The sequence below is a fragment of the Piliocolobus tephrosceles genome, chromosome 2 (assembly GCF_002776525.5).
Source record: "Piliocolobus tephrosceles isolate RC106 chromosome 2, ASM277652v3, whole genome shotgun sequence".
Classification (NCBI taxonomy): Eukaryota; Metazoa; Chordata; class Mammalia; order Primates; family Cercopithecidae; genus Piliocolobus; species Piliocolobus tephrosceles.
In genome coordinates this window covers 8948416-8960470 of record NC_045435.1, presented here as the reverse complement: position 1 = coordinate 8960470, position 12055 = coordinate 8948416, and the positions used below count along the sequence as shown (strand labels likewise).

General features: G+C 38.0%; 2 protein-coding genes across 19 annotated transcripts in view; one reads left to right on the top strand and one right to left on the bottom strand.

The window, feature by feature from the left end:
• The window catches only part of ST3GAL6 (ST3 beta-galactoside alpha-2,3-sialyltransferase 6), an 83014-nt gene that overhangs the window by 52039 nt on the left and 18920 nt on the right, over positions 1–12055 (top strand). For 8 of the 18 annotated variants that reach the window (XM_023211841.3, XM_023211928.3, XM_023211851.3 and 5 more), the window contains 2 exons: positions 3160–3312; positions 5278–6085. In XM_023211841.3, the coding sequence (XP_023067609.1) occupies positions 3160–3312; positions 5278–5364 (240 nt within the window). In that variant the 3' untranslated portion in view covers positions 5365–6085. Of the gene's footprint in view, positions 1–3159; positions 3313–5277; positions 6835–12055 lie in introns of those variants that run through there. The other 10 variants (XR_002731565.3, XR_003309962.2, XR_002731564.3 and 7 more) reach the window with 2 other exon arrangements.
• The window catches only part of DCBLD2 (discoidin, CUB and LCCL domain containing 2), a 96607-nt gene continuing 92164 nt past the window's right edge, over positions 7613–12055 (bottom strand). The window contains exon 16 of the mRNA XM_023211954.2: positions 7613–11487. Within this exon, the coding sequence (XP_023067722.2) occupies positions 11018–11487 (470 nt within the window). The 3' untranslated portion in view covers positions 7613–11017. The remainder of the gene's footprint in view (positions 11488–12055) is intronic.

The window sequence follows — 12055 nt, the reverse complement described above, 5'->3', positions numbered from 1 at the left end:
CATTTCTGTGGTCAGAGGAAATGTTGGCACTGAATTCTCAAGAAATGGCAGTTACAGCCATATTGAAAGAGTTCTTGAAACTTCAAATTGAAATCTCATTGACTTTCACTCGTGTTTGCCTACTTTCCCTACAAAACAATACTCGACACCCATACGGTGGCAGATATATTTTTCACTGGAAGCTTGAGTAACTGTATAACATGATACCTTGGTTGAAGTGAGTTTTTCCCCCCTTTTTAAAGTAGGGAAAAATCCAAAGAAATAAATATATATCATGTATTTTCATGATGTATATTTAGCATGATAAAAATTGTGATTAAGAAATTCAAAAGTGTTATATGTTGAAAACAAATAAGTTAGTGTTGCACATTGAAAATAAAGTATTATTAAAAATCAAAAAGGAAGTCACCATTCTTTTCTCTTCCCTCCGTAACCCATGTAATCTCTCAAGCTTTTCTACCTTTTATGTGCTTCCAGACTATTTGCTATGCATTCATAAACACATACCCTTTTTGTTTGTTCAGTATAATTATGATTATACCATAGGTATTGTTATTTTCTTTTTTCCCTTTATTTAACTCTTCCCCTATTTATAGACATATCTAGATATAGATATATCTAACATTTTCTTCTCTTTAAATAATGTAGTAGTACATGTGTTTATAGGGGTTTTCTGCCCATTTGTCGGATTTCTGTAGGATAGACTACTGGAAGTGGAATGCTCAAGTCCAAAAGCATCCATGTTTTGATTTTAAAGCTGACGTCCTAGTAATTTTGAGGGTAAAGGACAGCTTCTGAATGTGTTTTGTGACTTTTCAGTTCCTATCTTTCTAAGTGAAGTATGATCAGGTACATCTCTTGCTTCTTCATTTTAGGTAATATCTTTAATTCCAAAAGCACAGGAAGACTAGCTACATCAAAGTCCCATTAGGACATGGTGTCCCAGAAACCAAATGCTCTATTCCAAGAGAAGTCAGCCATGTCGAATGCTGTCCAGAGGTTGAACGTAAATAATAAACCCTGGTTTTAGAAACGTGGAGGTCATATTGGTGATATATATTGACAACAAGAAAGAAGGAAAAAGCCTGCTTGAGTTAGGTTGAAGAGAACCTGGGACATGAGCAAGCAGCAATAAATCTTTAGTGGACTTTTTGCTAGAACAAGGATCAGAGAAATGAAGCAGTAGTTGGCAGATGATATAGGATTGAAGAAGCGTGTTTTGTTCTTTTTTGGTCTGTGTATATGTTGAAGGGAGTGGTTCAGCAGAAAGAAACACTGATGATGAGGAGAGAAAGTAGATAAGTACAGAAGTAAAATTGTTGAGAAGGGATATGGGATAAAATATAGACTAGTGAAAAGTTGCTGAAGTTACATCTCATCCATCATAGGAGAATAAGCACTGCAAATGTGAGTAAAGATACAGGTAAGATGGTGGATTTGGAGTTGGGATGATGAAGTCACTCTTCTGACTACTTTTGTTTCCTTAAAAAAATAGAGATTAAATAGTCAAATTAGGAAGGAGAGTAGGGCTGTTGGAGGATACGAAGTTATAAATTCTCATCTTGGAGAGTAGGAATGGAAATTTACTAGTCAAACGTAACTGGATTGCTGGGCATACTTAATGCCTGTTTGAGAGTTGGGTCATAAATTCAACATTCAACCAGGTAAGCATATTTTTCTGTTGCCCTATTCTGTTGCTGGGGTGTGGGTACAGGGTGACTGCAGTGCTTATTCCTCTTCTAAGAGTTTTGTCAGGTGGTAATATAGGTTCTGTGAGTGATGGCTGCAGAAGAGCTGGTCTACATAAAGGAGTGGTTATAAAGACGGATGAAGGGCTCTTTTTTTTTTTTTTTTCTGAGACGGAGTCTCGCTCTGTCGCCCAGGCTGGAGTGCAGTGCACTATCTTGGCTCACTGCAAGCTCCGCCTCCCGGGTTCATGCCATTCTCCTGCCTCAGCCTCCGGAGTAGCTGGGACTACAGGCGCCGCCACCACGCCCGGCTAATTTTTTGTATTTTTAGTAGAGACAGGGTTTCACCGTGTTAGCCAGGATGGTCTCGATCTCCTGACCTCGTGATCCGCCCGCCTCGGCCTCCCAAAGTGCTGGGATTACAGGCGTGAGCCACCGCTCCCGGCCGAAGGACTCTTAAGATGTGAAGAGAGGAAGTAGAAGACATGAAAAGGGGCAAGGAGAAGGAAAAAGTAATGGGATCACTGAGGCTGAATGACTCCTAGGTTACAGTGGTACATAGGATAAAGAAAAGTTTATGCTGAAGGCAGTTAACACTTTCAGACAAGTTTGCCTCCTGGAGTTGAGTTGATTTGATTGTGCTTCTTCGATTTTTTTTTTTCTTTTCCTCAAAATCATACTAAGTCATATGTAATTGCAGTGGGAACTATAAGAAACACTTTATTGAAAGTGTTATGTAAAAAGCTTAAGATATATCTTATTTTTTGCTTTGAAGCCCATCTCAGTGAAAATTACAATTTCTGAAAGCCAAGACCCTCTTGTCAAATATCTGTCAGACTGGTTTTCAAGATATATGTAAGATAAGGAAAGACTGATGCTTGGTTTTTCTTTCTAAAAAACTAATGGTGCAGTTGAGATTGTGATATTGCTATGTATGCATTTGGAACATTTATTTTCTAATCAGATTCTATTATAATTTGTCATTGAAGTGCTTGATTAGCCTTTCCCTAGAGTTAAATGGTGAGTATAAAATATAGCTATTCGAAGGCGAATTTATATGAAGTCTTTCATCATGATTCCATCCATTTGCAAATTAAGCTTTCCTTAAAATTCATACATGTGTTCAAAATTCCCAGGCTTTGCTTTTGCCGTAAAGAGCCTGACTCATAATGTTTTTGTATTTTTTAAAACAATACAGCAACATTCTCTTCCTTAAGCCTCACAGTATTCTTTCATTTGATAGTTGTCCTCTGGGCTAATACCGCAGCTATATTTTATTTTAAAGACTTCCTAAGATTTCAGTCACAGTTTATTTATTTTTTAGAGTTAAGGTATATATGCATACTCTTTGGGGCTTGAGCCTTCTACGAGAGCTTAATTATTTTTTCCTTATTAAATGTTTAGAAATCCCTGTTTTACATGATTCGTAGCTCCTTTTGCTTAAAAATTTTTTTTTCATTCCCTCCCCCAGAAACCTAAACACCCAACAACAGGAATTATTGCCATCACATTGGCATTTTACATATGTCACGAAGTTCACCTAGCTGGTTTTAAATACAACTTTTCTGACCTCAAGAGTCCTTTGCACTACTATGGGAATGCCACCATGTCTTTGATGAATAAGGTAATATACTTTAGGTAATATACATATGCTTTGGACTAATCCTTGAGGGATGGAAATCCCATATTTTCTCTTCTCACACTCATTACTGAGGGACCTGGTTTTGAGTGGTTGAGGGCTTGATAGGGATTACAGGGCTACCAAGGGCTGCAACTAGAACTCATGTACAGGATCATTTTACTACAGCATCAAATCCCAATTTATGGGCCTCATGGTTACTGCCAAGTGTCATCAAATCCATGTAAGTGCAGAACCTTACTTTAGATGTTCTGTCATATTTGCACTATGGAAATTCAGCCAACCTATGTTTCAGATATTACAAATTCACCTTGCATTGCTATGCTTAATTATTCTCATTTGTTTTCAAGTAGACAAGATAGTCTAGAATATTTTAACCCTACAAGAGAATCTTCATGGTCAAAAAGGTTACAAACCTTCATACTGGATCACACTTCTCTTGAATAGGGATTAATAGTGAGGATTTGCATTTTGTTTGTCTTTTAACAATTTTGCTTTAATTTTTTTTTTTTTTTTTGAGACAGTGTTTCGCCCAGGCTGGAGTGCAGTGGCACGATCTCGCCTCACTGCAGCCTTTGCCTGCAGGTTCAAGTGATTCTCCTGATTCAGTCTCCCTAGTTGCTGGGATAACAGGCACCCCCTTCACCACGCCCGGCTAATTTTTTTCTTTTTTTGTATTTTTGTAGAGACGAGTTTTTGCCATGTTGGCCCGGCTGGTCTCAAACTCCTGGCCTCATGTGATTTGCCCCTCTTAGCTTCCCAAAGTGCTGGGATTACAGGCATGAGCTGCCGTGCCTGAATAAGGATTTGTATTTTACTTGATGGGAAGGAGTTTCCTAGTTTTCTAATTCTAATGTAAATTAGTGCATCACAACTGATAGGATTAAAATGTTACCTGTATACTTTTAATATTGAAATATTACTTGATATATAGGGATATATCTCATGAAATGAGTCCCCTTGAATCATCCCACTATAATATAAGCTGAGGAAGTGGCATAAATCAGGTTAGATTTTAGTATTGTCTTTTGTCCCTCACCCTCATCCTCTGTCCCCGCCACGTAAGACAAGCACTTAAGTATTTCAAGAATTAGGTGCCCCGGCCGGGCGCGGTGGCTCAAGCCTGTAATCCCAGCACTTTGGGAGGCCGAGACGGGCGGATCACGAGGTCAGGAGATCGAGACCATCCTGGCTAACACTGTGAAACCCCGTCTCTACTAAAAAATACAAAAAACTAGCCGGGCGAGGTGGCGGGCGCCTGTAGTCCCAGCTACTCCGGAGGCTGAGGCGGGAGAATGGCGTAAACCCGGGGGGCGGAGCTTACAGTGAGCTGAGATCCCGCCACTGCACTCCAGCCCGGGAGACAGAGCGAGACTCCGTCTCAAAAAAAAAAAAGAATTAGGTGCCCCAACAGACTTTGGATTAAGCTCATTTCTCCTCAGCCCTAAACTTTCCTGTAGCACTTGTGGTATTTCAAGTGTCATCTAAAGAGCAGAATATTAAAACAACTTCCTCAGGAAGAAAACTTAGATATTCATGTATAGAACAGTAATTTTTAACACATCTTAAACTGAACTAGGCATTATAAGTTTATCTCCAGGCTGATTTTTTTGTTTTTAAACGGAGTCCTGGGACTTCTTCCATTCAAGTGAACAACTCAAAATTTTGGTCTCCAGATTTGTATTGTACCATGATTCGGTCTACCAGGGTTTGATATGAAGGAGCCTTACTTATGTGAGAGTTGAAGTGGAAAGAGTGGGCTGTAGGGAAAGCTTTTGCACAAGAACCAGCAAGGAAAGTAATTTAAAAGGCTATCAAAAGTTTAAAGTACATGCAACTTGTTACTTAACATTCGAGTTCTTCATTCAGAACTTTTTAAATAAAGTATCCCATTGGTACTGCTAACACTTTGAGATTGGGAAAGATGGTAATTGAATTTTTCTTCTTTAGAACGCGTATCACAATGTGACTGCAGAGCAGCTCTTTTTGAAGGACATTATAGAAAAAAACCTTGTAATCAACTTGACTCAAGATTGACTCTACAGACTCGGAAGATGATGCTAACAATGTTAGTTTTATTTTTGTACTGCAATTTTTAGTTTAAAATATGTTGGATGCACTCGTCAAATAATTATGTTTATTGTCTGTTGCTGCCTGGTGATTCATAACCACCAGCTTAATTTCTGTGAATACTGTATATTTAACTTATGGAAACCAAGAAAGGTTAAGATATCGGGAAAATAAGTTTTGATTGCATTGTTTTTAAAATAAGCTAGTTTTCTGAGGTGTTTTTACACGTCTTTTTATAGTAACTTCATCTTAGATTTTTGAAGGGATATGACTTCCTACTAAAGATTTAGTTTACCACAACAATTCTGACTGTAGTAAGACATTTTGAGAAGTATATTTGGCTACTGTAAACATGGCTCGTGGAAAATCACATGATTGTGGCTTGATGTGGCAAGCTGAAACCACTTGGCTCTGGAAATCTAAGTTCATACTGGTTTAATTAAGCTCTCCCCTGACAACCCCAGAATTAAATGAACCATGATTGTGAAGAGTGATTTGGTACAATGAAGGCAGTGTTTTTAAGTTAAAGGAGACAGGCTAAACATAAAGTTCTAGATAAGTAAATAACTAAAGAATACAATTACTAAAGTCTGATGGCTTTGTATTATTTTAAAGAAATGAAGTTTAACTTTATACAATGAAGCTAAGCTAGGCAAGCTCAAGAAGGAAAAAAAAATCTTGAACATTATTTTTTTTTTGCCTTATTCATTAAATTTGGAAGGTTTTCCACTTGAAGTAAATTAGGAAAGGTATATAAGATAACAGAACAAGTCAACACTTAAGAAAAGTCAAGCTGAGGCCGGGCATGGTGGCTCGCACCTGTAATCCTAACACTTTGGGAGGCTGAGGGAGGCAGCTGGATTGCCTGAACTCAGGAGTTCAAGACCAGCCTGGCCAACATGGTGAAACCTCATCTCTACTAAAATACAAAAAAATGAGCTGGGTGTCATGGTACGCACTGTAGTCCCAGCTACTTGGGAGGCTGAGGCATGAGAATTGTTTGAGCCTGGTAGGCAGAGGTTGCAGTGAGCCGAGACTGCGCCACTACACTCTAGCCTGGGTGACAGAGCGAGACTGTCTTCCAAAAAAATAAAAAGTGAAGTTGGCATTTTTGGATTTAAATGGTAAAAAAAGAAAATCTCATTTTCCCATGATTAAAGCTAATCTTCAGATGGAAAGCTTGCCTGGCTACCTAGGGTGCACCAGAGAATCTGATCCAATGCAAGCCAGTCAAGCCTACAAATGTGGTGAGGTAGTCTCCCTTCCTGTATTTTAATAAATGTAACCAAAGGCCATCTGGAGGTGGGGGAATGAGAGGTGAAGGAACAGAACAATCGAGGTTATAAGGATGGAACTAAAGGTTGTCAGAAGAGGTATGAGCTGAAGAAAGAATTACTCTCTTTTGAACAAGAAATACAATTGGAAAACACTGGAAAACCATGGCTTGATTACTGACAACCAACCTGCCTCTCTAAAGAGGGTGTATAAAGGGTGAAATACATTAGATCGGGTGGTGAAATACATTAGATCGGGCTCAGAAACAGAATGCAGTACTTATAAAGCAGGATAAAGGGGTAGAATAGTAAGTAGTAGCTGGTTTAACCCAGATCAGATATTAATTATGGACTATGTTCTATGAATACCAGCATATGTTTGCAGAGTGCCACAGTTTTGATTCTTCTTATAACTTTGAGGTGCAAAAGGAAGGTACCAGAACTGGAATCACATGTAATCAGTGTGATTTTCCCCTCATACCAACAGCTATAGGCTGCAGTGTGGCTGCTGAAGTTCAGTTGATATGAAGTAAATCAGGCTTCAAAAAGGATGGTGCTGTGGGTACACAAGGACATAAAAATGGGAACGACAGACACTGAGGACTGGGGCGGGGGGAGTGGCGGGGTGGGGGGAGCGAGGAGGGGAGCGAGGGGAGGAGGAAGGGCAAGGGCTGACAGACTATGTATTGGGTACTATGCTGACAACCTGGATGACAGGATCATTCATACCACAAACCTCAGTATCACACAAAATACCCATGTAACAAACCTGCACATGTACCCTTAGAATCTAAAATAAAAGGTGAAATTACTTTTTTTAAAAAAGGATGGTGCTGGTCATAGAAAAAGTCAAAGTAAAAACCAATAGTGGCATTTTCAAATGTTGCTGGAAGCACAATATTGGCCATAAATGAGTGACGTTAAAATCAAAGAATCTGGCATTTTATAATATAAGGAAAAGCTACAAACCTCAAGGTTGTTTTATTTAAACCAAATAATCTGAGCAAGACATATATACAATTTATTAAAAACAAATGAACACATAAAAATTTCACTATTTTACAATCTAAATTCTAGCAACATATACAAATACTGAGTGACTACAGTACATGCCGAGGTAAGAAAAGTACATTCTGGGAGAATATCACTGACGCTCAAGCCATTTTTATCTCCAATATGTATTTCAATACATGTTTGTTTCCACTTTGCCCAGTGCCACCAAAAAAAAAGAAAAAAACAAAAGTTGAATTACATGAGAATTGGTGCCACAGTTGACTTTAAAAGCATTTTAATAACCATCCAACTCTTACTTAGATTTTGCAGTTTAGGGACTTCAAGTTCAGAACCAAAAAGCAGAGAATCGTCTCATCTGACATGATGTTTCTATAGACCTCTTGCTCTCTAGGTGACAATGCAGAGCCAGGGCAAAGGTGTTCAAGCTTTGTCACTTTCCACAGCTTTGTGGCCACATTCATATTTAGATAAGCTCAGATTCTGCTCCCCTCCTCTGGGGATGGGGAGAGGGAAGTGTGTATGTGTTGTCGTAATGACTGCATTAATTCTTCACTCGAACCATTTACATCAGCGAATAAACCCATTGTTCAATGCAAAGTGCAAACAGTGAAACGTGGACTTAAATAAACTGGACTAGACCCAGCACATACAACAGGATCTATTTAGATTTACAGCATTTAATAAAGTATAAGTCAGAATTCACAATATCTTAAACTGTGCTGTTTCCTACGATCAAGTAACAGCCAAGTCAGTGTAATTTTATGAAACCTGTAATGGCCACATTTGTTGTGTCTCTGATGTATTTCTATAACTGTATTACTAAGAAAAAACCTAATCCAATACACCAGTGACTTTGAGTCTTAAATGTTGCAAGCAAAGGATAAAAATACAAGGGAATTTTGTCAGATACAGTTACTTTCACATTTTCAGTTGTTACTTGATTGTCTCCAAAGCAATGTATGTATCAGATATAAATGTAGTAAAAAAAACAAAACAAATAGAAAACCTCTACTATAAAAACCAATGAACTTAAAAAGAAGTACAAAGCAGAAAAACCATTTGAATCAGGCTCAGCTCTTCATCTGGAAAGGAAAGTTTATATAAAAGTAGTAAAAACTAGATATTTTATAAAAATTATTGGTAGTTCAAGGATAGCACAGTGGCAATATGAATTGAGTCTTAAAATATGCATCATTTCAGAAAACAATTGCCTCTTAAAAAAAAAACCCAAAAGTAAACAACAACAAAAACCTCCAGGAAAAAAACAATCGATCAGGTATACACAATTAACGTAAGAATAGCAAACTTCTTTGGGAAAATGAAATAGTTACCAAAAACATCTCTCTTAAAGCTTCAAACAGGTATGTTACTTGAGGAAAAGTATATTCTCTGTGTTAAGGATGAATTAAAAAAATCAACTCGTTTGCCCTCTTCCCACCTGAAAAGGGATGACTGCGTTAATACATGTGCTTTACACATCCATGTATGTTTTAATAAAAGTCTAACATCTATGTCTTTTGTTTCAAACATTTTGAAACAAAATATGTATTGATTTTTCAATGAATGAAATGGCGCCTCAAAGTTTGGAGAAGGAAAAAACAGTGAAAATAAGGCCAACAAAACCATACCACAAAAGGGCAGGAAGCCTGCAGAAATAAACAGTTCTCTTTCTGAAGCAATGTTTTAGAATACTGATATAATTCATGGAAGCAAGAAAACAAATACTGTTCATCTTTATTCAAATTGAGTGAATTCTGGCAACATCATAATCTGGTGGCTCAGGCCAACAGAAGTGACTCGAACTTTATGGAAAAGTTCTGTTCTACATTAAATCTACAGACAAAGGTTTATGGAAGAGGGACTATCAAATTTATATATTTTTATCATATGGTGAACTGCTCATGTCATGTTGCTAGTCTGAAGGCTTTTAAAGATGGTTTTACATTGTTGGCTAATAAATTACAGAGGATTTCTATTTTGCTGTGTCTAAAACTAGCTCTGGGCAGGTATGAACACGTGGTGACATGGAAGCTGCCAGGAGGTATCAAAAACAAGGCATGAATATTCACTTGCTAGGAAGCTATAATGTCTGTTCCCTAGGTGACATACAGGATTACTCAAACCTCTTACCACACAGACAAAGTGCACAATCATGCAGTCCTGAAAAATACATGTTAGGTTTATATTGTGTGTAATAGTTTATGGAAAACTGAAATGAAAAATTATTTTTTCTGACTAAAAATATAAAATACCTTGAGACTCAAGAAAAATGTATATTTTGTGAATGTATAAAACCAAAAAGGACAGATTCTGGTTACTTTTTAAAGAGGTAATTTATATTACTTCTGAGTGAATAATTTTGCCTTTCACTGTGATAAATGTAAGTGAGTCATGTTTACAGCACTCCCTTAGAAGCCTTCAACTTTTCATAACTCTCCTAGGAAAAATCCCATTGTAAATAAAGTTGGGGGTGGGAGAAGAATCTCCTTTAAAGCTTTCAAATCGTCAAGTTGTTCCTGTTTACACATAGAGGAGCATACTTAAAGACATGAAGGGATCTGAATTCATGAGACTAAGGCAAGAATCACTCATCAGAAATACTCAAACATTTTACAAACACAAGAATGGGGCAAGCCACCAAGGGCCTCACGTGGAACACGCGAGGATGAGACCAGGCCATATACTGTGAAGCATTAAAGCTCTAAAGAGTGTCACAAAGTGAAAAAGCAATCCCCCTGCTCATTACAAGTCAGAGAATCCCAGCCAGAGATCTTAAGATGGATAAGTGGATACGGCTGCAATCAAAACAAAACAATGCTTATATCAGTAATTATTAAAAAACATAATCCAGAAAAGAATATAGGAATAGAAGAGGAAATCATGATAGTACCCATCTTTCACAAACAAGACTAGAATTTCAAGCCATTAGGTATTTCAAGAACAGTACCGTGCGTTATTGCCAGTCAGGCTTACAGAGCCATCTCGAGTTCATTAATGTACCTGCAGCATTGGTAATAAATACTTTCAGTGATTTTTAATTTCTCTGAAGTGCATTATAGGGAGCTTTTTCTGTATTAAAAATAGTGTTCTACAGTAGTATCAAACAGGACATTTGAAATTTAACAGGCGAGCAGTAACTGTGCCACCATAACACCTTTAAAGCAAGATGGCAAGATTAGTAGTTTCCTGTACCTCAGTCACCACATTTTCCCCAACCACTTCAGTGACAGATATGTAATACATTCTATATATTACTACCACTAATAATTAAAAGAAAAAAAAAAAAAGGCCATGTGCTTTAAAACGATGCTTTGCAAAAAGCAGCATCACCTTCAAAGGATTTCTTTAAAAACATCACATTCCTCATCCCTTCCTGCTCCTGATACTTCCTGTGTGCTCTGTGGCACCTGGTACACCAACTCGTCTGGGGCAGGTGGACCTGGCTTCCCACCTTTCGGGGTATCATACTGGGCCTGGGCTGAGGAGCAGCTGTCAGTCCTGGAGAGAAGTGTATTGTAAGTTCCCACTAGCGGGGGCGGTTGGTTCCCCGTAGCTTTGAAAGTGGATGTGGAGGGCAGACCAGCTGAAGCTGAGGGGTGCCCTGACATGTCCATGATGATTGGGGTTGCATACTCAGGCCCCGTAATTGGGAGTGGTTCAGCATAGGCGTGATAAACTTCCTGCCCTGGTGAGTTGTAAGGATCTAGGTCTGCATAGCCTGCTTCTTTTCCTTCTTCTGGTTTAAAGGTAGATCTCTGATGAAGTGTGCCAACAATTCCTCCTACGAGTGGCTGAGCATACTCTGTGGGTATCGCAAAACAACAGAGAAGTCATTTTACTAGTAAAGGGATTGCATAATTTAGGGTGGCGGCTGCAGACTACACTAAAAGCAAACATTCTTTAGGGTACTTTTGTTGCCATCAATACTTAATCTGCAAGAACTTCAAAAATTAAAATTAAACATACTGTCTAGTACTTCTCATAGTAACAATATACCAGAAAGTCTCATTCATGTAATTCTGCATAAAGAGTTTTCACATATGTTCTTTAGATTTACAGACAGAGTGTTTCTTTACTGAATATTTCCTTTCTGAATTATTTTCAGAATATTTCCTTGAAAAAGAAACATTCAATTACTGGAATAAATATTAATCTTGAAAAATAATTTCAGAGATTTTTTTCAAACATTAGGAAGTATTTAAAATGAATACATACTAGGCTAACAGGATAAATACTGTAAAGCTTCCTCTGTCTTTCCTCTTCTCCTCTTAACATCTCGGGTCTCCCCACAAACCAAACAAGCAAAACCTCAGTTAATGTACGTAACGCCCAGCGTCTTTAGAAATGAGTGTCCCAACTTTACACACACA